At 47.9% G+C, this 26866-nt stretch overlaps 1 protein-coding gene across 5 annotated transcripts in view; it reads left to right on the forward strand.

Annotated features, from left to right (window-relative positions):
• PDE2A (phosphodiesterase 2A) overlaps window positions 1-26866 on the forward strand; it is a 374629-nt gene that overhangs the window by 311678 nt on the left and 36085 nt on the right. For all 5 annotated transcript variants that reach the window (XM_081001873.1, XM_081001875.1, XM_081001876.1 and 2 more), the window contains 10 exons: window positions 1404-1513; window positions 4856-4911; window positions 13738-13797; window positions 16357-16516; window positions 18132-18184; window positions 18620-18694; window positions 20790-20831; window positions 21429-21497; window positions 22974-23104; window positions 23437-23548. In XM_081001873.1, the coding sequence (XP_080857999.1) occupies window positions 1404-1513; window positions 4856-4911; window positions 13738-13797; window positions 16357-16516; window positions 18132-18184; window positions 18620-18694; window positions 20790-20831; window positions 21429-21497; window positions 22974-23104; window positions 23437-23548 (868 nt within the window). The remainder of the gene's footprint in view (window positions 1-1403; window positions 1514-4855; window positions 4912-13737; window positions 13798-16356; window positions 16517-18131; window positions 18185-18619; window positions 18695-20789; window positions 20832-21428; window positions 21498-22973; window positions 23105-23436; window positions 23549-26866) is intronic.

Consider the following 26866-nt stretch of genomic DNA (forward strand, 5'->3'; position numbering starts at 1 on the left):
ATTTCATGGGGTTGGACTAGAGGACCTTGAGGGGTCCCTTTCAACTCAGCAATTCGATAGTTAGAAACACTTTAAAGCGTCCGCCTCGAGGTTCAAAAGTGGACAGGAGGGTCTACTGCATCCTCCTTAAACTACTCAAGGAAGGTGCCAGTTACAAATCCTTGCGGAGGGAGTCCCACAGATTAGGGGCTGCCACAAAGAAGACCCTCTTCCCCTGGGGCTGCCACCACTCCATAGCCTCTGAGGACGGAGGGGCTACATTCAGCTGGACGTTTTAAAGGCCAGGAGGCTGTTTCTCACTTCCCCTTCACACTCAGCCGAGAAAAATCTTTGCTTGGTGAGAATGACCACTTAACACTCTGATTCTAACCCAAGGTTCTTTATTGGGAAGCGCCAACAAGCAGGTGCTAATGGGACTTGCTCCCGGCTTTTGAATGGCGCCTCTGAGCACTCCACCCTCAGCTTGGAGAGGTCCCCTTTCTTTATGCTCAAACAGTGTTCATCGCATATTTGAGAGCGTTTTTGAGAACACCAGGGCTCTGTTTCTATAAAGGATCCCTAAACTACTGAATGCGAACCCACCAACATTTCTCCAATGAAAATTATTATTGTTATTATTACTATTATTATATATATATATATATATATATATATATATATATACATGTTATAATATATATATTTTATATTATATATTATTATATGTCCCCCCCCTTATGGTTTTGATCTATGTAAAATGAGGCTGCATTTTAAATTGCATTTTAACCTGTATTATAAATTGGTTCCCCCCCCCCCCATTATGTTTTTACTGTAATTTTACTGGTGTTAACCGCCCTGAGCCCGGCTCTGGCCGGGGAGGGCAGGGTATAAATAAAATTATTATTATTATTATTATTATTATTATTAATGCCCCACCCATCTGACTGGGTTGCCCCATCCACTCTGGGCGGCTTCCAACAGATATAAAAACATCAGAGGACATTAAACATTTTTTTAAAAAACCTCCCTAGGCAGGGCTGCCTTCAGATGTCTTCTAAAGGTTGTCTAGTTACTTATAGCTCCATACCCTCCAAGACATCTCTGATGAAAATAGGGACTTCCCAAGGAAAAGTGGGACATTCCGGGATCTAATCAGAAACCGGGATGCCTAAAGATGGAGCCTTAAGATGGTGCCAGGCGAGTCTCCCTGGGGAGAGCGTCCCACAAACAGGGAGCCGCTACAGAAAAGGCCCCGTTCTCGTGTTGCCACCCTCTGAACCTCTCATGAAGGAGGTGCCTGGAATCCTTGGGCATTTCTCCAAAGCTAATTTACCATTTTGCGTTTGCGGGGCACTCTAGCCTTTCGCCTCGTTCTTGTACCAGCTCTCCTCCAGCTCTGCTTTCTTTTTTAATTGTCCTTTCAGAGATGCCGTCCTGCAGCAGAAGAGGGTGGACTGCAAAGGGCTGCCGTCGGCGGAGTTGCAGGGCAAGCCCATGGTTGGCTTGGCCGCCCCGTTAGCCCCGGATAAGCAAGGTAAGAACCGTCCTGGGAAAGAGCTGGAGCGGAAGCGGGTTGAGGTTATGGTTACCAGATTTCTTTGAAGGAATCTGGGGACACTTTGCTTTTCTCTTTCCTTTTTCTTTTTTTGCATTTCATGCTTTATTATTTTAGGAAAGCCACTTCCACCCTGCAGAGGTGGGGTAATAATAATAATAATAATAATAATAATAATAATAATAATTATTATTTATTTATAACCTGCCCATCTGGCCACTTTGGGCGGCTTCCAAAAAATATTAAAATACTGTAATACATCAAACATTAAAAGCTTCCCTAAACAGGGCTGCCTTCAGATGTCTTCTAAAAGTTTGGTAGTTATTTTTCTCTTTGACATCTGGTGGGAGGGCGTTCCACTGGGCAGGTGCCACTACTGAGAAGGCCCTCTGCCTGGTTCCCTGTAACTTGGCTTCTCGCAGGGAGGGAACCGCCAGAAGGCCCTTGGAGCTGGACCTCAGTGTCCGGGCAGCACGATGGAGGCGGAGACGCTCCTTCAGGTAAACTGGACCGAGGCCGTTTAGGGCTTTTAAGCTCAGCACCAACACTTTGAATTGGAAAGGGACTGGGAGCCAGTATAGGTCTTTCAAGACCAGTGTTATATGGTCTCGGTGGCCGCTCCCAGTCACCAGTCTAGCTGCCGCATTCTGCGGGCTTCACATTCCCACCATGTGCGTGGTGGCTGGAGCCCAGCCCCCACATGATTGGGGGAATCCCCGGCTGCGTCACCCCCTGGCCAGCCAATCGGCTGGCTCTGGGGGTGTGGCCTGCCCTATTTAACGCGGGGCCGGGGATCTCCCTCTTTTGCCGCCTACCAGCTGTTCGGGTTGCCCAGAGTTCTTGACCTTTTTGGGGGGGACCCCAAAGTTTTCGGGCATGCACCTCGACACAAGGCAGGCAGAGAAGCCCATCTACAAACACACAAATGCCCCCCAAAAAGAGAGGTGGAGGGGTGTGGAGAGAGATTGAGTAAAGGCGCTCTCTGATCATGGGAAAACACACATTAAAACACACGCACAAGGCAGCCGAGCGGCTCAGAGTGCGTTGGAGTGCTGCGGCTCTTCTGCTGCGGGCTGCTCTGCGTGAGTTTGGGGTGAGCACTGATTGAGGAAGCGAGCCAGAAGGAAGCTCTCTGGCTCGCGCCTCAGTTTAAATAGCTCCCACACCAGCCAGCCAGCGGATTGGCTAGCGGGAACTTTGACGTGGCCGGGACCTACAGTGCTGCTCGCTGCCATGGCATAAATGGCCAGAAGTCCCCAGGCATAAATCCGGGGACATTAATTAAAATCCAGGGACAGATTTATTGGTAAAACCTATTTGGTGTTTTGTAACTTTCTGACTAGTTGCAGGACCTTAGCCAGACCTAGCAGAGTAAACGCAGAATCCACGGAATCAATTGGCGACTTGGCTGCAGACAGGATAGACGAAGCAGGAACCAGGAACTTGTAGTTAGGTGTTTATTATATACAGTGGACTATTTACAGGAACAGAACACGGATCTTTTGCTAGCTCTCTCTGACACGACTCCTACACTGACACACAGAACTCTGAACTCACGAACTCCGAACTAACAGATTCCAGTTAGTAGACCATTAATTATCACTCCTTTGAGAGAGCTTGACCAATCAGGGAGCAGTCTCCATGTCTCTGTTATCACCAGGCAGACTTACTCCTTCAGATTGCCTTCTGGCTGTCTGCCAAACCTTAATTGACTCTGTGTGAGTAGCTGCACCTACACAGTTTCCCAACAAGATTTTGTCCGGGGACAGATTGGTGAATCTGGGGGCTGTCCCCGGGAACCAGGGACATCTGGTAACCCTAGTTTAGGTTGTTGAGATCTATGGGTATAGGGTGGTGTAAAAATTTATTAAATAGTAACAATAATAATATCCCCCCCTTTCTGCCCAAATAGTGCATGGCTGGGGAACCTGGAGAGGCAGTGTGGTGCAGTGGTTAGAGTGCTGGACTAGGACCTGGGAGACCAAGGTTCAAACCCCCACCCAGCCGTGAATGAAGCTCACAGGGTGTGGCCTTGAGCCAGTCTCTGCCCCTCTCGGTGTACCCTACCTCACAGGTTGTCGTGAGGATAAATCATGCAAGAAAAGGAACCTGCACACGCCACCTTGAGCTCCTGGGAGGAAAAGGGAGGCTTTAAATGCAAAACAAAATAAGGCAAAATTACATATATAATAATAAACATTTTATTTTTTTGTATCCCGCCCCTCTTACTGGCTTGCCCCAGCCTCTTTGGGTAGCAATGAGTCCATTTGGAGAAGTTTGCACGGAAATGCTTGCAAACCTTCATGAGGATTTTATTTTTTAAAAAACTATGTGGAAATCATAGAATCAGAGTTGGAAGGGACCACAGGGGTCATCTAGTCCAACCCCCTGCAATGCAGGAATTTTTAGCCCAAGGTGGGGCTTGAACCCACAACCCTGAGATTAAGAGTCTCTACCGACTGAGCTATCTCACTTAATACGGAACAATGGGGAAACAAGGAACTGATTTTTATTTTTATTTGGAGGATTAATACCCTGATCTTCAACCCAAAATATAAGAGAAGCTTACATACGATCAGAACAAGCATGGGCTTGTAATCTGAATAAAAACACGACACGCAAGGGGAATGGGACAGGGAGGGAAGAGGAAGAACAAAACCTCAAACCAGGCACCAGTTTCTAAGCAGTTGTTCCTATAATGAACAGCCGGCTCGGTTCAGGGGCAAAGAGGTGCAGGGGGAACTAAGCCTCCAACAATATGGATGACATTTTACCTGTGGTTGTTGTCTAGAATAGTTGGGTTTTGGGGCACTCCCACCACATGTGGAGGTATGTGCCTGTGGAGGTGCACCCTCTCCAGCATTTTGGTGAGGCTCCTGGGCATATTAGTGCTAATTTTCTTCCTAATGTCTCAACAAATGAAACTGATTTGTAAGAATGTTACATGGGGGAAAAATACGAGAGAGAGATATTGCACACACTTTGTAAATCAAGAAAATCTTTAATTTAAAAAAAAAAATGGATGAAATGAGCCTTCTGCTTCCTATTTCTCTCTCTCCTCCCTGCCCCCCCGGCCCCCACCGCCACAGGGCAACCTGGCAGAATGGCTGCCCCACCCAGGTGACAGTTGAAGGATTTGCCCATTTCTCAAATCTGGGTAGCATTGCCCTGTTCCCGCTGCCTTTCTCCTCCATCTCGTGGGGTGCAAAGGGTTTTCCCCCTCTTTATCTCCAGCCCCCTGTCTTTCTGCTTCCTTCTCCTTCCTGCCTCCCCCTTTGCTAAACTCTCCCCTGATGGGGTCCCTTCCTCTTTGCCTTGCAGTGCTGATCATCCCCTTGGCGGACAAGGATGCAGGGACCGTGGTCTGTGTCATCCTGGTAAGTCCACAGGTATTCGCACCTAAGAGGGTCTGCGGGGAAGGAGGCGTTCTACTCAGGTCTTTGTGGACGGAGGCATTATTTATTTCACAAAATAGATACACCTCCTTTTTGTTGTTGTTTTTAAAAACGCCACAACCTCAAAGCGGTTTACAAACAGGCTAAAGCAGTTAAATTATCACGAAGAAAACGAGCACCCATAATTTTAGATCTTTGAAAAGTTAAAATAGCAGTCGACTAAGAAGCAGGTCCCTAAAACTAGGGACGCGGTTGGCGCTGTGGCTTAAACCACTGAGCCTAGGACTTGCCGATCAGAAGATTGGCAGTTCGAATCCCCGCGACGGAGTGAGCTCCCGTTGCTCGGTCCCTGCTCCTGCCAACCTAGCAGTCTGAAAGCACGTCAAAGTGCAAGTAGATAAATAGGTACCGCTCCGGCAGGAAGGTAAACGGCGTTTCTGTGCGCTGCTCTGGTTCGCCAGAAGTGGCTTAGTCATGCTGGCCACATGACCCAGAAGCTGTACACTTGCTCCCTCGGCCAATAAAGCGAGATGAGCGCCGCAACCCCAGAGTCGGCCACGACTGGACCTAATGGTCAGGGGCCCCTTTACCTAAGAAGCGAAGAAAGCGCACATTCTCAACAACTGAATCTGACCAAGAACGTTTTTAGCAGGCACCGAAAAGAATACAGGGAAGGCTTCTGCCTGAAATCAAGAGGCAGGGAGTTCCACAGGGTGCTGCCACACTAAGCAATTGAGTTCTTACAAATGCACAGCAGGTATTATATAGCAGCTGCGGCCGTGCCAATTCCACCAACTGAAACAGTCGAGTGGGCAATATGTATATGGGGTACGGTGGTCTCGTAGGTAAACTGGTCCTAAAAGGCTTACGATGCCAATAGCAACGCCTTGAACTTGGCTTGGCAACAGATTGGTGCCCAGTGTAGATCTCTGAGCAGCAGCAATTAGATGCCTAAAAGGCCTTGCTTCTGTTGGCATCCACAGCACCAAGCTGGCACCGGGAAACCTGATTTAAATGGGCTGTTTTGCATTTAATTCCTGGGATGGGCTCTGTAACGTTTTTTCAGACTGCTGCTTTCAGCTTGTTCTACCTGTAACGAGATTATTTTAGCCGTAGTTTGCGGTTTTAATTGCTTATCCGGGCTGCCTTGAGAGGGCTTTACCCAGAAACCCAGACTGGCGGCTCAGCGGTGTGTGGCAAGAGAGGCTGAAGAGGTCATTCGTGGCAGCCTCTCTGACACGGCCATTATCGGCACTCCAATTAAGCCGCCTCGTTCAAGCCCCAAGAGCCAGAGGGTCAAACCGGGATGCGATTTCTGCAGAACTTTCCCTTCACGGAGGCGGCGAGGCGAGTGGCGAGGTTAACCAAGCCCTGGAGCTGCCCAACTTCTCTTGCCAGCGCCCAGCAAGGTTGCGGCGACGGAGTCGGCAGCCGGGGAGATAAGGGCTTAAGTGGATTAGCGCCTGGTGCTCTGGTACCACATCTGCGAAATTCGCACCATCGCTTATTAAAAAGGAATTAAGATGATTAAGAGGCGCTGACCTTTCCCTGCTGGCACAGGGAGATGGGAACACGTGGCAGGCGCCCTGCGTTTCCACAAAGCCGCATTGGCCTTTACAGTTGCTGGCAGGAATGAGGCCTTGTCAGAATAATAATAATAATAATAATAATAATAATAATAATAATAATAGTACCCTGCCCATCTGACTGGGAAGCCCCAGCTTGGCGGCTTCCAACAAATGCAAAAGCATAATAAAACGACAAACATTAAAAACTTCCCGGTACAGGGCTGCCTTCAAATGAACAACATCTGTGCTCAGAGATTGGCGCTGGCCGCCGCTTTGCAACTGGGTGTTAGAATAATAGAAATGTAGAGCTGGAAGAGACCCAGAGGGTCATCTAGTCCAACCCCCTGCAATGCAGGAAACTCAGCTATTCCTATATAAAGCCCTTAAAAGCTTGGGGCCAGTTTACCTGTGAGATCACCTCACCCCATATACACCCTTTCAGCTGCTTTGACTGGCAGAACTGGCAGTATTACAAGCGCCCCACATATCACCTGTTCCACATTTGTAAGAATCTGATAGTTTTGTGTGGCAGGGCTTACTATATACTTTGGAACTCCCTGCCTCTTGAAATCAGACCTTCAGAGTCCTCTTTTCCGCTCCTGCTTAAACCATCCCTGTTTTGACAAGCCAGTCCAGCGGTTTTAGAAATGGTGGGTTTTAATCTGTTTTCAGGGTTTTTTAAAAACTTTTGAAAAGTTTTAAATTGTTGTTGTTGTTTTCTTATCAGCAATCTTATCGCTTTATCTTTTTTTGTGAACAGTTTGGAGTTTTTTTAACAATCAAATTTTATAAAATCAAATAAATAAAAATAAATAAAGATAAAGTATGTAGCTTTTTCAGACAGCAAAAGGATGGCAGTATGAACTTTAACTATCCAGAGTGGTTTAACCAGTCATAGGCAAACTCAGCCCCCCAGCTGTTTTGGGACTACAACGCCCATCATCCCTAGCTAACAGGACCAGTGGTCAGGGATGGTGGGAATTGTAGTCCCAAAACATCTGGAGGGCTGAGTTTGCCTATGCCTGGGTTGAACTATCCATCCCTCTGCATGGGGAATTCTGGGAATTGTAGCTCTGGGAGAGGAATTGAGGGTCCCCTAGCAACTCTCAGCACCCTAAACAAACTGCAACTCCCAGGATTCTTTGCGGGGGGAGCCATGGCTGTTTGAACTGACATCATTGTGTTTTAAAGGGATGGTGTGAATGTGGCCGGGCTGATTGAGAGGGAGAACTGGGCTCCTTTCTGCAGGATCTAGCGCTCCCCGGTTGTTGGACTGGGCCTGCTTTTAGCAGCTTGCTTGTCAGAATTACAGAGCAGAGAGCTTGTGTTGCATTTGTTCCTGGCAGGCTTGCTGGGGTTGGCTAAGGTCTCCGAGAGGCTGGTGAGAACTCGGTGCTAATTAACCGGAGATTTATGACAGGGGCACTTTTCTAGGGAGAACTGCAAGTGGAAGGAAGAAAGCAGAGACAGAGAAGAATGCCGTCTAACTCATTGCCAGGATCACTGTGGAAGTATTCTTAGTGTAACTCAGTGGCAAGAGGGCATTACAGTTGTTACTGGAAAAATCCGAGGGCTCCCTTGGACAAAAACAAAGACACCAACCAGGATAACTTGGAGCAAAACAGCAGCCTGTAGGCTTGGCCTTTATTGAACTGTTGCCACAGGGTGTTCCCCTCACTTGCAGGAGAGAGGAAAGACCCAGAAAGATGGTGTGCAAGACCTTATAAAAACTTTTGAAATTCCCATCCTCTAGGTCAAGCCCACCCCCAGAAACATCATGCATACATTACAGAAAGGAGGGGTTGACATCATGCATACATTACAGAAAGGAGGGGTTGACATCATGCATACATTACAGAAAGGAGGGGTTGAGGGAGGAGTTGTGGTGGTAACCTGAGTGTCCTGTCACCTGGCTGGTTCCTCCTTTCCCCCTCCCCATGAGTCACTTCCAGGAGACAAAGGGGAGTTGGCAGTTTCCTGCCCCCAGAGGGAAGATTTGATCATTGTCCTTTGTTTCAGTCCATGCTGAATCCACTCCCATATGCAAGTTCTTTGTGATCTTGATGGGCTTCTGTCTAGGACCATCAGGGTTGGCATAGCAACTGGGCAGAGCTCCTGTGGATGTGCTGGGATGGTGAAGGGATTATGGCTGACCAGAACCAAGCCACCCCCCTTTGATAGTCCTTGTCATATGGAGTAAAATAAAAATGGAACAGTGCAAATCCGATGTATGGTTGATTTTTCTATGAATTTATAACAGAAGTGTGGCATATGTAGTGTGTGAGTGTGAGTGTGTGAAGTTTGTACAAACTGAATGATTGGGGTGGGGGGTTCCTGCTACACAGTTTAATTTACAGAGAGAGAGAGAGAGAGAGAGAGAGAGAGAGAGAGAGAGAGAGTGCCAGATTTACGTATAAGCTAAACAAGCTCTAGGACGCGGGTGGCACTGTGGGTTAAACCACAGAGCCTAGGGCTTGCCGATCAGAAGGTTGGCGGTTCGAATCCCCTCGACGGGGTGAGCTCCCGTTGCTCGGTCCCTCCTCCTGCCAACCTAGCAGTTCAAAAGCACATCAAAGTGGAAGTAGATAAATAGGTACCACTCCGGCAGGAAGGTAAATGGCGTTTCCGTGCGCTGCTCTGGTTCACCAGAAGCGGCTTAGTCATGCTGGCCACATGACCTGGAAGCTGTACTCCGGCTCCCTCGGCCAGTAAAGCGAGATGAGCGCCGCAACCCCAGAGTCGGCCACAACTGGACCTAATGATCAGGGGTCCCTTTACCTTTTAAAACAAGCTCTACTCTCTTGAGGGCCCCAAAAAAATTAAAGGGAAAAAACCCTGGATGTACATTTCCAAAATATAAGATGAAAAACACATAAAATAAAACCTACATACAGCAACCGGGTTTTGTCTTGTGTAGGCTCCTATGATGTAAGCAATGGGCCCCGCCTACTAGCCTGCTCCCTAAAATATCACTGGTTGGCTCATTTCTATATATAGGGTGTCTACATTCTGCATGGTTGCATGGCAACCTGTACAAATGGCTTTAGATACCTATTAGGTCCATAAATTGAGACGCAGGTGGCACTGTGGGTTAAACCACAGAGCCTAGGACTTGCCGATGAGAAGGTCAGCGGTTCGAATCCCTGTAAAGGGGTGAGCTCCCGTTGCTCAGTCCCAGCTCTTGCCAACCTAGCAGTTCAAAAGCATGAAGTAAATAAATAGGTACCACTCCGTCAGGAAGGTAAACGGCGTTTCTGTGCGCTGCTCTGGTTCGCCAGAAGCGGCTTAGTCCTGCTGGCCACATGACCCGGAAGCTGTACGCCGGCTCCCTCAGCCAGTAAAGCGAGATGAGCACTGCAACCCCAGACTTGTCCGCGACTGGACCTAACAGTCAGGGGTCCCTTTACCTTTACCTTTAGGTCCATAAATTACCATATAGCATATATTCAGCACAAAAACAGTGACAATTTATAGTTGACAAAGGACAGCTGGACATATAAAGGGCCCCACTACCTTCAGGAACTTAGGGCCTCTTCAAACCCAAATACAGTCCTGCACACACACAAACATACATTCAGTTTATGGCAGAGGGAGCTAACACTGCACACTGTCCGGTTTATTGTTGAAACTCCCATCTGTGAGGTTTTCTCTTCTTCCCCAAAATCACCACTTTACTTTGGGAATGGTTGACTGTTAACTGCTCTTTTGTGCAAAAGACATTCAATTTCCTCAAAAGTCTCCACATCCCAGTTAAGGCAGCAGAAATCAAAACAGTATCGTCGGCATACGAAAGAACTGAGAGTTTGACATCCTGAATAGAAACAGGAAAATATTCTAGACCTCTCAGTTCTCGAACAATGTCATTTATATAAAAATGAAAAAAGAAAGCGTGCGAGGACTGTCTGGTTGAGGGAGCTGGGTATGTTTAGCCTGGAGAAGAGAAGAAACAGAATAGATGTGATTTGTTGTTGTTTAGTCCTTTAGTCGTGTCCGCCTCTTTGTGACCCCCTGGACCAGAGCACGCCAGGCCCTCCTGTCTTCCACTGCTTCCCGCAGTTTGGTAACAAACTCATGCTGGTAGCTTCGAGATAGATGGGATAGCCATCTTCAAAGATCGGAAGTGCTGTCACGTGGAAGGGCAAAACCAAAACCAATGCATTAAAGTGGCAATAAAGGAGATTCCAGTTTTACAAAAAAAAGTGGAATCATTCCTTCTTGGGATTCTAACTGACAATATTCCAAAAGAAGGATTAAAATTATTTTTCTATGCAGTAACGGTGGCTAGGATATTAATAGCCAAGTACTGGAAGGGTAACCATATACCAACTAGAGAAAAATGGCTACAAAAGCCGAGCGAATACTTGGAACTCGCTAAGTTGACTGAAGCCTTAAGGAGCAGGTCAAATAAAATAGCCCAGAAGGAATGAAAATGCCAAAATACCTAGCTATCGAGTCAAGGTTCAACAACCAAGATTTGGTTGTGTTTAGAATAAACCCGTAAGTGGGGAAATGTCTCCTTATACCAAGATGAGGAATATATTGAAATACAGAGAAATTGTTGCAGTTATAGGAAATGAACCACCGTGAGGTCGATGGAAGTCAGAAAACCAAAAGTATAATAAAAAGAGATCCACCCCAGAAGGGTCAGCATCTTGGTAGAGAAATAATATTCTGGGATGTCTATTATAGTTACCTTGTATTATACTTATGTTCTTACTTTTTGCGTTTGCTCTGTTTTGCTCTGTTTTCTTTTTTGTTTATTTAATTTTTTTGTATTCGTTTGCATCTGCATAATAATTCAATAAAAAATTAAATTAAAAAAACCATTGAAAGATAAAATAAAATAAAGGAGATTCTGACCAGCCAGTGGCATAACTCCTCTCATAGAATTACAGCACTGCAGAGTTGGAAGCAAGGCTCATCTAGTCCAACCCCCTGCCAGACAGGAACCACCGCTAAAGAATCCATGACAAATGACCACCCAAGCTCTGTTTAAAAACCTCCAATGAAAGAGAGTCCACCACCTCCTGAGGGAGACTGTTTCACTGTCCAACAGCTCTTACTGCCAGACAGTTCCTCCTGATGTTTAGTGGGAACCTCCTTTCTTGGAACTTGAAGCCATGGATTCAAGTCCTACCCTCCAAAGCACGAGAAAGCAAGCTTGCTCCATCTTCCACATGGCAGCCCTTTAGGTATTTGAAGATGGCTACCCCATCTCGTCTCAGTCTCCTCTTTTCCAGGCTAAGCACACCCAGCTCCTTCAACCATTCCTCTGTTAGATTTCTGTTATGCCACTGTGCAGTTTTTGGAGTCGCAAGACTCTGTTGACATTCCAGACTGTTGGAAGTCTCATGGGAGACAGGAGATGGATGTTGAAGTTCTGGTTTCCTGTTTTCTTTGCTCTTGTTGTTCTCTGTCTCTCACAGAGAGCAGACGCATATTCTTTTCTGTCCTGCGTAGTTAGAAATAAACGTAGCAATGTAGCACATATTTCTGGCTCGGTGTAGTGGTTAAGAGCGGTAGACTCGTAATCTGGTGAACCGGGTTTGCTTCCCTGCTCCTCCACATGCAGCTGCTGGGTGACCTTGGGCCAGTCACACTTCTCTGAAGTCTCTCAGCCCCACTCACCTCACAGAGTGTTTGTTGTGGGGGAGGAAGGGAAAGGAGATCGTTAGCCGCTTTGAGACTCCTTAGGGTAGTGATAAAGTGGGATATCAAATCCAAATCCAAACTCTTCTGTTTGGGTACTCTGTGTAATGGGAGCGTACCTGAAGTCTCATTAAAGGCTTAGGTCGTTAATCACCATCGGAGCAGAGGTTGATGGATTCCAAAGATACGACGAGGAGGAGAGCCATTACAGCTTGGTCGTACGGAAGCTTGGCTTCCAGACCCTTGATCATCTTGGTCGCCCTCCTCTGCACGCTTCCCAGCTTGTCAACATCCTTCTTAAACTGTGGTGCCCAGAACTAGACATAGAATCACAGAATTGTAGTATTGGAAGGGACCCCGGGGGTCATCCAGCCCAACCCCCTGGAATATAGGAATCCTTTTGCCCAACGTGAGGCTCAAACCCACGACCTTGAGATTAAGAGTCTCATGCTCTACCAACTGAGCTATCAAGAAGAGAGAGAGAGAGAGCTCTTAATGTTCAGCCGATCGGCTGTTTGTGGTCCTTCGTTCTCAAACGGTTGCATCGATGGTCTGCTGCAGCACTTTTACTGCTGCGTAGTTTGGATAAGCTGTCAAGGTTCTGAGAAAATGGGGTGATAAACGGTGACACAAGCTCAGCTTCCAGCAGCTGCATAAAGCAGACCCAAGTTATATTTTCCCCAGGCTGCATCAGTGGCCATAAGGCTGGGAGAAGTGCCTGTTGCTGCCTCACAAGTCCGTGTCCAAGGCCAGATCCGAACCAGAGGCTTCTGTCACTATCCTATGTCACTGCTGGTGCCCTCCATCTCTGCAGCCCCTGTTAAGAGCCCGTTTTCTGGGCTGGCTGGCTGGCTGGCTTGGGCCTTTCCTTCCATGAGTCAGAGAGAACTCTAGCATGTGGGAGCTTCTGCTAGGCAAAAGGACCTTGAGGCAAGGGCTTTGGGATGACAGGGAGCGAGGAGCACGCCCCCCCTTCTCTGCATCTCATTATCCTTATCTCTCTGGGACTGTAGTTATCTGTCCCTGCTTTCTCGAACTCATTTGTGTCTAACTCTCTGCTGAGGGATGCTCGCCTCGCACAGGGAAGCAGAGAAGGCACTCACCCAAAGCGTAACCCGGGGTCAGCAACCTTTTTCAGCCGTGGGCCAGTCCACCGTCCCTCAGACCTTAGTGGGGGCCGGACTATATATTTTTTTTGGGGGGGAGACGAATTCCTATGCCTCACAAATAACCCAGAGATGCATTTTAAATAAAAGCACATATTCTACTCATGTAAAAACACCAGGCAGACCCCACAAATAACCCAGAGATGCATTTTAAATAACATCACACGTTCTACTCATGTAAAAACACGCTGATTCCCGGACCATCTCGCTTCAGTTAAAGATTTTCAGAGACTTTGAGACTAACGATTTCATTTTGCACTTATTATGGTTTGAAGGAATTCTATAAAGATTATCTCTTGCTTACGTACATGGTCATCGTGTTGCCTAGATATTGCTGACAAACAACTCTTACTGTCAGAAACATCTTTCTGATGAAAGCTGACCTTGAAATTGTTGCTTTAACACTCTTCCCTTCTCCTTTTCAGGTACACTGCAGTCAACTCTCTGAATCGGATGAGCTGAACCTTCGCGCTTTAGAGAAGCATGTAAGTATTATTATTATTATTATTATTATCTTTGTGTGATGCTACTCACCAGTACGGAATACCTTAAACTCTTTGTGTGTCTGCTGCTACCAACAGTACTTTGATCAAGATATTTTTTACCCTTGTCCTTGTTACCCGTTGACCTGCTTTGACACCGTTTTAATGTGGGGACTCTGCTGCCATCTCTTAAGACTCACCTTCCATCATCTTTCTCCCTGGAAGACATTTACATGTGTTAGCGGATAATATGCCATCTTCTTGAGCGGGTGGAGATTTACCAAGTTGTTACTCCAGCATCTCATCTACCGCAGTGAACATAAGAATATAAGGAGAGCCTGGTTTCAGAATCAGGACAATTCCCCCCGAGTAGTCCAGTATCAGGGGACACGGGTGGCGCTGTGGGTTAAACCACAGAGCCTAGGGCTTGTCGATCAGAGGGTCGGCAGTTCGAATCCCCACGATGGGGTGAGCTCCCGTTGCTCGGTCCCTGCTCCTGCCCACTTGGCAGTTTGAATGCACGTCAAAGTGCAAGTAGATAAATAGGTACCACTCCGGCAGGAAGGTAAACAGCATTTCTGTGTGCTGCTCTGGTTCACCAGAAGCAGCTTAGTCATGCTGGCCACATGACCCGGAAAAACTGTGGACAAACGCCGGCTCCCTCCGCCAATAAAGCAAGATGAGCGCCACAACCCCAGAGTTGTCTGCGACTGGACTTAACTGTCAGGGGTCCTTTACCTTTACCTTTTTATCACTTCACCTCTCAGCCTTCTTTTTTCCATTTTCCAGCTTGTATGATATCTTTCTTCTGGGAATGTTGTGGGTCACAGAAGAGGATATATTGATTAATATTTTCCTTCCTAACTTGCGCTACCAAGTTTCTTTACATAGCAGAGCGTATTCCCCTGTTATACAGCAGGAATCTGGTTGCAGATTCATTAGAATCTCTTAACTTCTGTTATTCCTGGTAAGACCCCTTTGATTCCCTCCTAAAAGAATAAAGACACAACAGTCTTGCTCATAAGTAACAATAAGAAGTTACTCACGATTAGGCAGAGCACAATGTGATTGATCCCTGAAGGCAGGCTTTAGGCTCAAGGTTACAAATATGTATAAATAGGTTTACCCCGTATGGGAGATAACCCAGGGACTGCTGGCTGAGAGTGCGGTCCAGGTGAAGCAGGAAGCAGGCAGGACAAAAAAGAGAAGGGAAGGGAAGATGGCTACATGACTTGGCCTTTTACCAGGTCTGGAAAGGTAACACCCACCTATTGGTCACATGCAAAGGAAGGATGCTCCAGCCAGCAGGAACAGGAAGTTCTACTTGCTGGACCAACATCCCCTGCATGTCCACTCTAGGCAAACAAGGAATGTTGTACTTGACTGCTCCAGAGGATTACATCCCACACTTCTTAAACTGGGGTTCCCAGAATTGAACACAGGACTCCTATGAGATAAGCTGTGATTCCTGCATTGCAGGCATTTCGAATAGGTGACCCTTTGCATCCCTTCCGACTCTATGATTCTAAACCCAATGTCTCATTCATCCTCACCCTGTCTCCCTCCTTAGAGCACCTTCCCTCTTAACAAGCCTCTTGGGGAACAGTAAAAATCCATCCATCCACATCGCTAGCCACACACAAGCCCTGCTCTTGCCTCGCAAATCTGAAAACTCCCGTCCGGCTTAATCAGCCGGCAACAAGAGACTAGAATAGTTGACACGGAGAGACCTGTGCGGGAGTGTTGCAAGGGAACGCCAACCCTGCCAGGTGGAGCCGGTGGGAGGCTGCTGCGAAGATGGAAGCGTTCAAAGTCGCTCTCCCTCTCCATCTGCCTGCATTTTCTTGATGCCGTGATAATGAGGAGCCCACCTGCCACTCAAGAGACAAGGCGCTGCTGTTGCAACGATGAGCTCCACACCCCAGGAAGTTGTGCTAGTGCTGGGGGGGGGGGCGGGTTGCAGGATTCAAGCCTGCCTAGAAACCTCATCCTCTGATCATCAAGGTTTCGGACATTTTGGACTCACAACTGCCCATGGAGGCGCAGGTCAATTCTGTGTCCAGGGCAGCTGTCTACCAGCTTCTTATGCTACGCAGGCTGAGACCCCACCTGCCTGCGGACTGTCTCGCCAGAGTGGTGCATGCTCTGGTTATCTCCCGCTTGGACTATTGCAATGTGCTCTACGTGGGGCTACCTTATTATTTATACCCCGCCCATCTGGCTGGGCTTTCCCAGCCACTCTGGGCGGCTTCCAACAAAATATTAAAATACAAGAATTCATTAAACATTAAAAACTTCCCTAAACAGGGCTGCCTTCAGATGTCTTCTAAAATTCAGATAGTTGTTTATTTCTTTGACATCTGATGGGAGGGAGCCACTACCGAGAAGGCCCTCTGAAGAATGATCATGATAATAATAATAATAACATTTTATAATGATAAGGGGAGAAGGGCAACTTAACTGGGGGTGGGGTTGTGCTTTGGGCCTCATTCCACTGCAAAGTTCCTGTCCTTCACACCCATCTGTTTCCCTTGCCTGCTTGCAAAATGCAATTCCTTGCAGATCCTGGTGTCATATAAGCGCATCCAAGCCCTGCAGAAGCTGCAGCCCTGGCCGCAGGTCAGCCTCTCCACCAGTTCCTCGCAGAATTCTCTAGCAAAAACCGAGGGCCCCCCCAAGAACAGCTACAGCGACTTGGACCGCAAGATCCTCCAACTGTGCGGTAAGGGTGCGAGGCAGCCAACGACGTGCCCTGACGCGGTTAGATAACAATATACTGTACATTCTTTTATATATCATCTTCAACCATTGTTTTTATATTTAGGGGTGCCATATTTCCAAAAGTGAACATCCGGACAGAGTTATTGAGCTCCCCACCTCCCACCCAGACATTTTGCTGATTTCTGAAACTTCCCACTGGATTTTCCTGGGCAGATAAACTCAGACATATGGCAGCCCTATATATATATGCAATTATTTTAATTGTTTTTATATACTGTGGGAGGTGGGGTCAGTCTGGATGATGCCCCAAGTCCCTCCCAATTCAGGGAGGTTCCTGTACCCACGTGCTGGATAGGAAGGATGCTATCACTGAACTGGTCAGACCAGTTTCTTTGTAAGACCTTAGCTGGCTGCTTAAGTATCCTCATTTGCACCCCAAAGGAAGAAGGCAGGTTGCAAGAGCTACAACTAAGTGAGGGTGCCATCCTGATGGGCCTTTCCTCCACCCCCTCGCCTATCTGCTAGCTAGGAGAACACTACAGTGGTACCTTGGTTCTCAAACTTAATCCATTCTGGAAATCCATTCCAAAACTAAAGCGTTCCAAAACCAAGACGCGCTTATCCATAGAAAGTAATGCAAAATTGATTAATCCGTTCCAGACTTTTAAAAACAACCCCTAAAACAGAAATTTAACATGGATTTTACTATCTAACGAGACCATTGATCCATAAAATGGAAGCAATAATCTATGTACTGTACTATAAAATAAGAGAGTATTGTAGTTGATAAAAATTAAAATTATATTTTTTTCTTTACCTGCACCGATGATAGTCATTGTTTGGATGAGGGGCTTTTATCCATTTCTGCAGTCACACAAATCAATCAGTAGCTGAACTGGGTTCCACACAGTCACAAAAACAAATTAACCAAAAAAGCCTCAAATTAACCAAAAAAAGCCTCAAATTAACCGAAAAAGCCTCAAAAACGCAAAATAAACAGCAAAAACAAAAGCGCCAAACTTAATCCGTTCCAGAAGTCCTTCTGAAATGTTAAAAAACCAAGGCGCAGCTTCTGATTGGTGCAGGCGCCCCAGAAACAATAGCCGACAGCCGCATCGGATGTTCGGCTTCTGAAAAACGTTTGAAAACCGGAACACTCACTTCTGGGTTTGAGAAGCAAGGTACCACTGTAGCAGGAAAGTGTGTGTCAGCTGGGATTGAAAGCCGGCTGGGAGCTGGAAACGCAGAGACTTGCTCGCTCTGTACTGGACCCAAAGCTCCCGCTCATGGAGAAGAAAGATCTTCTTCGGTGGCGATGCAGTGAGCTCCTCCATCCCTTGACAAGGTTGCAAATAAAACCATAAATCCTAAAAACACTGCAGTCTGTGCTGACCTTCATTCCAGGGAAACCAAACCTGAGCAAACGCCTGAAAGCATTGGAGACTCTCACTTCTTGGGAGACCAGGCTGGCCTGAAACACATATTCTTCTATATGTTTTTATGAATCAGTTCCGGGTTCCTCAGCAGAAGTGATTCAGAAATGAAATAAGCAGTTCTGGTTACGTTTGTTAATCTCGTAGCAGGAACTCACAGCTCCCGATCTGTTGCTTTTGCAGGCGAACTGTACGACTTGGATGCAGCCTCACTCCAGCTCAAAGTTATTAATTACGTGAGTATTTTGGAGCCTGGCTGTCAGAATCATAGAATTGCCGAGGTGGGATCCCCAAGTGTCATCTAGTCTGACCCTCTGCAATGCAGGTATCTCAGCGAAAGCACCCAGGGCAGATGGCCACCCAACCTCTGCTTAAAAAAAGAGAGTCATTGCTTATTTCCTGCTCGATCCCTGCTGGGGGAGAGGGGTCCTTTTGTCTTCCACAGACACCTGGGAAGCCGTTTCCAGCTAGGTGAGAAGGGAATGACGCCCCATGGCTGTGACAACCTTCATTTCCTGCATTGCAGTGGGTTGTACTAGATAACCCCTTTGGGTCTCTTCCAATTCCATGATTCTATGGAGAACAGAAGTCTGATGGTCTGGGAGCGGCTGGGATGTGGGTGGCTTCCGCCTTCTGGGAATGGCTCACTTTTCTCTCTCCCTCTCTCGCAGCTGAAGCAAGAGACCCAGTCGCCATGTTGCTGCCTCCTCTTGGTTTCTGAAGACAACCACCAGCTTTTCTGCCAGGTCAGTGCCTTCGACCCGGAAGCTTCCTGCCCTAAGGGAATCACTGCTCCCGATTATTCCCCTATGCAGAGATTTTGCGAGGCTGCCTAATTTTTGAGCTATGCTGTAGATCAGACTAAACCACATAGAGCACCATGAATGGCCTACCAGGATATTTTGTATTATTTTTATCTATTGCCCCATGTGCAAAGACAGCTGGAACGGCAGGGCCTAAGTCGTGAAAAGATTCTAGAATTGTTGGGATATTAAGACCAAGTAAAGACCCAGAAAATCCAGAAAATCATATAGGAGTACCTTGTGTAATAGCCTCACTAGATGTTCACAAGGCTTTTGACAAAGTTGATTGGGATTATTCATTCCAATTACAGTCATACCTCGGGTTACAGACGCTTCAGGTTGCGTTTTTTCGGGTTGCGGACCGCCGAAACCCGGAAGTACAGGAACGGGTTATTTCCAGGTTTCGGCGGTTGTGCATGCGCAGAAGCGCTAAATTGCACTTTGCGCATGCGCAGAAGCGCCGAATTGCAACCCGCGCGTGCACAGATGCGCCTCTGCGGGTTGCGAACATGCATCCCACACGGATCATATTCGCAACCCGAGCGTCCACTGTAAGCGGCAAAGGGTGGGAACTGGGTCCTGATCTCTGGACAGCAAGATCAGTGCATCTCTCCTGGACAAGGCTGGAGAAAACCATCACAGCAGCAAAATCACATCCTGCTTACTGGAAAACTTTTTCTCTGTGTTACGAAACGTGCCAGACAACCCACAAATCCCAACTTCCAGTGCCGGATTTATGTATAAGCTAAACAAGCTATAGCTTAGGGCCCCACTCTCTTGGGGCCCCCCAAAAAAATTTAAAGGGAAAAAACTGGATGTGCATTTCCAAAATATAAGATAAAAAATAAACAAAATAAAACCTACCTACAGCAACGGTGTTTTGTGTTGTGTAGGCTCCTAGGATGTAAGTCATGGGCCCCGCCTGCTCCCGAAAATATCCCTGGTTTGCTCCTTTCTATTTATAGGGTGCCTACATTCTGCATGGACTGGTTGCATGGCAACCTGTGCAAATGGCTTGAGATACCTATTAGGTCCATAAATTACCATATAGCATATATTCAACACAAAAAACTGCGACAATTTGTTGTTGACAAAGGACAGCTGGACATAGAAAGGGCCCCATTACCTTCAGGAGCTTAGGGCCTCATCAAACCTAAATCCGGCCCTGCCAGGAGGCATCTTAGATGGATGGCTGCAGGCTCAGCGATGAGCGCAGTCAAGGACATTTGTGACTATCAGACTTTGAAAAGCTGGAATTGAAGGTTCAAGTTTGTCAGTTTTGTTGGAACTAGATAGCTTTGTCACTGTTTTGAGTTTCTCTATGTTGTTGTCTAGGTGGGTCATGCAAACCCCTGTTGTGAGTAATGTCTTTTGTAGGGATGAATTTATGGAACTACTTATTCCTCCCTAAGGTCATTGTCTTACGAATAATTTGTACAACCATTGCAGCCACCTCTTCCATTAGATTTTATCCCTTACTGGGTAGAGGACCCCCAAAATCGGAAGGGACTTGGTGCATTGTCGAAGACTGACCCCCCTTAAAAACCTAAAACAGTATATTCCATCCCCTCTGTTTCTGGTGATCATGCGCCATTGGTTATGTAGCCAAAAGTGGATAATCTATGCAGAAAAAGGGGTAGTTCCAGGAAGTCCGGACAACCTCTGAGATTTTAAGAAGTGCAAAAAATTGGGGTGTGGAAAATTAAGAGGGGAACCCCAAAATCACACCAGTGAGAGCTCAACATACTTTGTGGCCACAGAGAGCTGTCAGAATGGAGTAGTTGGACGGTATCGCTGTACGCTGCAACATTTTGTTGCAGTTCCCACTTGTGTGTTATCTTTAGGCGGACAATATTTCAAGTGATTGCTGCTCCCTTCCTCCCAGCCAACCATTCGGTGAGATGGTGGTCTGCAAGCCTTAAGAAACGACCTGTGGCTCCTTCAGCATCTGAGATTTAAATGCTGCTACGTCTTTGAAGATGGGAAAGCCTTTGATTCCTTCCTTTTCCCCACACCCCTATTTTCTTGTTTCTTGCAGGTCGTTGGAGACAAAGTGTTGGAGGAAGAGATCAGCTTCCCTGTGAGTGGCTCATCATCATCGTCATTATCAGTGCTTTTTTTCCTAAAAAACTGTGCCCTGCAGTTTAGGAGGCATCTCTTCTCCTGAAGATCGTGAGCCTCTGTCTAATTACCGTATTTTTCGCTCCATAAGACGCACCAGACCACAAGACGCACCTAGTTTTTGGAGGCGGAAAACAAGAAAAAAAATATTCTGAATCTCAGAAACCAGAACAGCAAGAGGGATCACTGCGCAGTGAAAGCAGCAATCCCTCTTGCTGTTCTGGCTTGTGGGATAGCTGCGCAGCCTGCATTCGCTCCATAAGACGCACACACATTTCCCCTTACTTTTTAGGAGGAGAAAAGTGAGTCTTCTGGAGCAAAAAATACGGTATATTTATTTCATCCCGCCTTCTTCCCTGACAGGGACTCAAGGTGACTTGAGTGGTGATTGCAGTTTTACAATCCTCTAAGTAATAATAATAATAATAATAATTTATTATTTATACCCCACCCATCTGGCTGAGTGTCCATATTTCCCCTTCCAACTCTGCAATTCTGTGATTCTCTGAAGCCTTCGCCTCTTTCCCATCGCTCTCTCTTTCTTTCCCCCATGCAGTTAACGGTTGGGCGTCTGGGGAAGGTTGTGGAGGAGAAGAAATCGATCACCCTGCAGGACATCAGCTTGGTAGGTCTGTCCTGGGCTTCTTCAGTACATGTCATGCATGTCACTGGGGCTCCCATGCTGTGGCTCCAGCACGATTCACATTTTATTTCTCCGGCTGCCCTGCTCTTGAATGAAGCCAGGATTACAGAGATACATGTCAACCGCCAACCCAGCAGGGGCTGTTTGGAATGTGCCCTTTCATATTCAGTTTGCAAAAAGGAGGCAGATCTTCCTGGAATATATATACACACACAGTGGTACCTTGGTTCTCAAACTTAATCTGTTCCATAGGTCCGTTCCAAAACCAAAGGCGTTCCAAAACCAAGGCGCACTTTCCCGTAGAAAGTCATGCAAAACGGATTAATCCCTTCCACTTTTTAAAAAGAACCCCTAAAACAGCAATTTAACATGGACTTTACTATCTCACAAGACCATTGATCCATCCAGCCTGCACCTCTTCCTTAACCATGATTTGCTCAGCTCAAACCATTTTGGCTCAATCTGTCTTCTCCGTGCCCAGTTAAAGAGCCCTCTCGCGCCCCAGACCTCCTCTCTCTCGGCTAGATTTGTCACGCTCCAGGGTGGACTAATATTGCGTCTTAATCCCACGGTGGCTTGGCTGGACGCAGGGAAATCTGGTGGGTCAGGGAAAGGCTGGCTGGCCCTCTCCCTTTTTCTGCCTTGGCAGTCGGCTGCCAGGCAGCATCCATGCAAGGCTGGCATCCCGCGATTTTGGACCAGCCAGAAATGTGTTTAACTCCCCGTCCTGCCCTACTTGTTGACTGAGGCATGGATGACGGATCGGCCGAGCAAAAGAGCTTGCCGAGGCGCCACAGGCTGGCTCTGGCGGTTGCGACGGGGATGGGTTTGATTAAAGGGGGGAAATAGAACTAGTTGCTTCCCTTCTTAGTTCCCAAATGTTTTGGCTCCCAAATGTTGCAAACTTGGAAATGACTGTTCCAGTTTGCAAACTATTTTTGGAAGCTGAACATCCAACAGGGCTTCCGCAGCTTCTGATTGGCTGCAGGAGATTCCTGCAGCCAATCAGAAGCCTCGCTTTGGTTTCCTAATGTTTTGGAAGTCAAATGGACTTCTGGAATGGATAACATCCAAGGTACGACTGTATCGGTAAAATGCCCGGGAAAACCTGGGCATATGGGAACCCGTGTTGGAAGTGTTGATTTGGGGGCGAATTTCCTTAAAAATGGTTTTTTAAAAACCAACAACTTTGTCACCCGCCCCCCCAAAAAAACCTCAAAAACTTTTTGAAATATGGCAACCATATCCCAGCATTTATCTGAGGGATATTGGAGGGTATGTCGGAGGGTTCCCTAGGTCTCAGGTTTGGACCATGATATCTCAGGGTATGTGACATTTCTGATGTTTCAACCCTCGAGACTGAGACGCCCCACCCCACCAAGCCAACCACAGATGGAAGGGAACCTGCCAACTCTGCTCCCGTCCCCTGGATGACCAGCCCTTGTCTTTTCCCACCAGGAGGAGCATAAGCAGCTAAACAGTATGCTGGCCTTTGAGGTGACCGCCATGCTGTGCGTTCCGGTGATCAGCAGAGCCACCTCGCAAGTCGTGGCATTGGCCTGTGCCTTCAACAAGCTCGGTGGAGAGAGGTGAGTTCGAGGCTCCGTGCCGGCTGCGGACAGGAGCCAGAACAGAGCCACTGCCAAGAATTCTCCCTCAAAGTTTGATGGTCTCTCAGTCTAGGCCCCCTTCCTGCCAGGAATATATATTGCAACAAAACCATAACTGATGTGCCCTGGTTGCTGTTTTATTTTTGGGGAAAAAACAACTTCCACAAAAGCGCCATGAAAATTTCTTTCTATGGAAGGTTACTACGGAAGTGGGGAGGGATGGCGGCAAATGCGACTCCAGTGGCGGGTAGTTCCGCAGTACAGAATTAACATGGTTGTTGTTCTTCCTCTCTCCCCCCCCCCCCCCGTAGCTACTCAGAAATGGACGAGCACAAGATCCAGCACTGCTTCTGCTACACTTCCACGGTGCTGACCAGCACACTGGCCTTCCAGAAGGAGCAAAAGCTGAAATGCGAGTGTCAGGTGAGGGGCGGGCAGGCGGGCACACCTGGCGTCTCTAGGGCAGCGCTGGAGAGGTGGGTCTGGAGCTCTGCATCTCTAAGGGCATCACCAGACAACGTGCTTGCATCAGTTTAACCATTACAAAGGCACTGTAGTTTGTTGATATGGCAGGGCAGTGCGGTGTAGTGGTTACAGCAGGGGTTGGCAAACTAAGGCCTGGGGGCGGGATGCGGCCCCCCAAGCTCGTAAATCCAACCCGCGGACCCTGCCACCCTCTCGGTCAGTCCCCACGCACTGCAGACGACTTGCCACGCGGGGACTGACGTCCGTGACACTGGCAAGGCTTCTGGGCGGGTGGCAACACTGGCGAGGCTTCGGATCAGCTGCAGAAAGCTCCTGCAGCCCATCCGAATCACGGGCAGCTCTGGGTGGGTGGTGACGCTGGCACGGCTTCGGATTGGCTGCAGGAAGTTCCCACAGCCAATCCGAAGCCTCGCCCCCTGCGGCTGAGGTAAACCCGGCAGGCGGGCAGCGGGTCTGGGCCGTGCTATGGGCATCGTGATGGGCGCATCGCAGGGCTTCAGCCAGAGCTCGGCGGCTGCGCTGGAGGGCAAGCTGTGCGCTGCCTGCCCGGCGCTCTGTGCGCATGGCCTGCCCGCCGACCTGGCCTCAGACGGCAGGCCACAGTGCATAGTGCACGCCGCCTAGGAGTTCCACAATGACAGGCCAATGGAGCGGCTGCTGTTTGTCAACAATGTTGGTGAGTGGGCAGCGCCAAAATGCGCTCCTGAGTGCGTGCAGAGTGCATTCCTCCTCCAGGTCTGAAGGCAGTTGCGGGACTGGCTTGCAAGGTATTTACATTTTTCAAAATCTAGTCTGCCCCCCCCCCTAAGTCTGAGGGACAGTGGACCAGCCCCCTGATGAAAAAGTTCGCTGACCCCGGGGTTACCGTGTTCAAAAGGTTGCCCTTTTCTGAACGTCCGCCTCTTTAGAAACTCTCGTCTGCCCCCCACTCTTGAAACTTCACCTTCCTTGCTCCTACTGCCAAACGCCCGCCCGGCATGGGGGGAACTTTCCTTTGCCAGAGCCATGCAAAGTTTTTGACCTGTCGACTGAAACTCTTGTAAATCCTGCTGGTCTCCTTTTCCCCACCCGCTGGCCTGCTGACGCTGGAAGCAGCAGCAAAAGCTCAGCAGGGATGCTCTCCGCAGGATCCTGCGCAGCCCACAGAGCAGCCTCTGAGCTCAAGCAGCAAGGGGGACGCAGGCAGTCAGTCACCTTCTCAAAGGCCCCCAGCCTCATTAGAGCCAGCCAGGTGACGGTATGAAAGGGAAGGACGGAAGCAGGTTCCGGGAAGCAAGCTGAGATCAAAAGAGCCGGGAGGCTGCTGCAGAAGAGGGGGCAGGAATCGAGGAATCCTAGAACCTTAGAGCTGGAAGGGGTCCCCAGAGGTCATCCAGTCCAACCCCCCCATGCCCACATCACAGCTAAGCCTCTGTTTGGAAACCTCTGGTTTGAAAGTTTTTCCAAGTTAGGTTCAAAGGAGCATATGTACAGCAAGGACATGGAAACACAGAATTGCAGAGGTGGAAGGGACCCTGAGGATCATCTAGTCTACAATGCAGGAAAATGCAGCTGTCCCATAAGGAGATCGAACCTGCAACCTTGGCGTTATCAGCACCACGCTGTAACCAACTGAGCTATCCATTCATCTGGCAAAATAGCTTACAGACAGAATAGATTAAAAACAACCACAAGGGTCTGAGCCATTCATGTCCTTGGTCCAGTCTGATGAAATGCAGGCTTCTCCTGTTCCAACTTTTAATAGAATCACGATCTTGTCGAGTTGGAGGGGACTCCAGTGGTCATCTAGCCCTGCCCCCTGTGATTCAGGAATAACAGCTAAAGAATCTCTGACAGATGCCCGCACCCCAACCTCCCCAACCCTTGTGGGGGGCCAGATGGGTGGGGTATAAATAATAAATTCTATTCTATTCTATTCTATTCTATTCTACAATCTTATTCAAAGTCAAAAAAAGAAGTTTACTCACATCAGTTCACAGTTGGATCCCTGAAGGCAGACTTAGTTACAAATATGTACATGAGGATCTGCGCCATATGGGGGAATAATCTCAGTGCTTCTGCTAGCTGAGAGCTGGCAGAGCAATCCTAGCTAGAAGCTGGTCAAACAAAGAAGGAAGTCAAAAAGAGAGGGAGGTGTGCTGCGTGACTCGTCCTTTTGTTACCTGGACAGGTTAGGTCACGCCCACCTTCTATCACATGCAAAAGGAAGGATGCTCCAGCCAGGAGGAACAGGAAGTTTCGACTGGCTGGACCAAACATTCCTTGCATGTCTTCTCTAGCATTACAAGGAATGTTGGACTTGACTGCCTCTCATGGATCACATCCCACAAGTCCACCACCTTCCAAGGAAGCCTGTTTCCCCTTCAAATAGCTCTTGTGCTTAGCAGGTTCTACCTTACTTTTAGTCGGCATTGCAAGGAGGAGCCCTGGATCTTAGCCTTTTTCGCTAATCGTTTTCTCGCACTTCAATCCTTTTACCTCCTTGCCTCAGCTGGATGAGCAGACACGCTGAAGATTGCAATGCCCAAACGATTTGCAAAATGTAACCGTCTAAATTTAATAATGACAATTTGAGGTATTGAGGGATAGCTCGGTTGGTAGAGTTTCTGAAGTTTGTGAGTTCGAGCCCCACATTGGGTGCAAGATTCCTGCATTGCAGGGGCCTGGAGTCGACCTTCCTGGTCCCTTCCAACTCTACCATTCTATAAATATAATAATAAAATAATAATAATAATAATAATAATAATAATAATAATTTTATTTATACCCCGCCCTCCCCGGCTAGAGCTGGGCTCAGGGTGGCTAACACCAGTAAAATTACAGTAAAATCATGGGGGGGGGGGGGAAACCAATTTAAAATGCAATTTAAAATGCAGCCTCATTTTAAAAGTGGCCCATAGATCAAGACCATAAGGGGAGGGAAACGTAAGGGTCAGACTGAGTCCAAACCAAAGGCCAGGCAGAACAGCTCCGTCTTGCAGGCCCTGCGGAAAGATGTCAAGTCCCGCAGGGCCCTGGTCTCTTGTGACAGAGCGTTCCACCAAGTTGGGGCCAGTACTGAAAAGGCCCTGGCCCTAGTTGAGACCAATCCAACCACCTTGCGACTTGAGACCTCCAAAATGTTGTCATTTGTGGACCTTAAGGTCCTCTGCGGGGCAGACCAGGAGAGGCGGTCCCATATAACTGCTGTTTAGACTTTTGCTTGCTTGCCCTGAGATGCACGTCCGAAGCCCCAGGGTGCCCTGATCTCAGAAA

The sequence above is a fragment of the Podarcis pityusensis genome (genome assembly GCF_964106645.2).
Source record: "Podarcis pityusensis genome assembly, chromosome: 4".
In the NCBI taxonomy this organism is placed as follows: Eukaryota; Metazoa; Chordata; class Lepidosauria; order Squamata; family Lacertidae; genus Podarcis; species Podarcis pityusensis.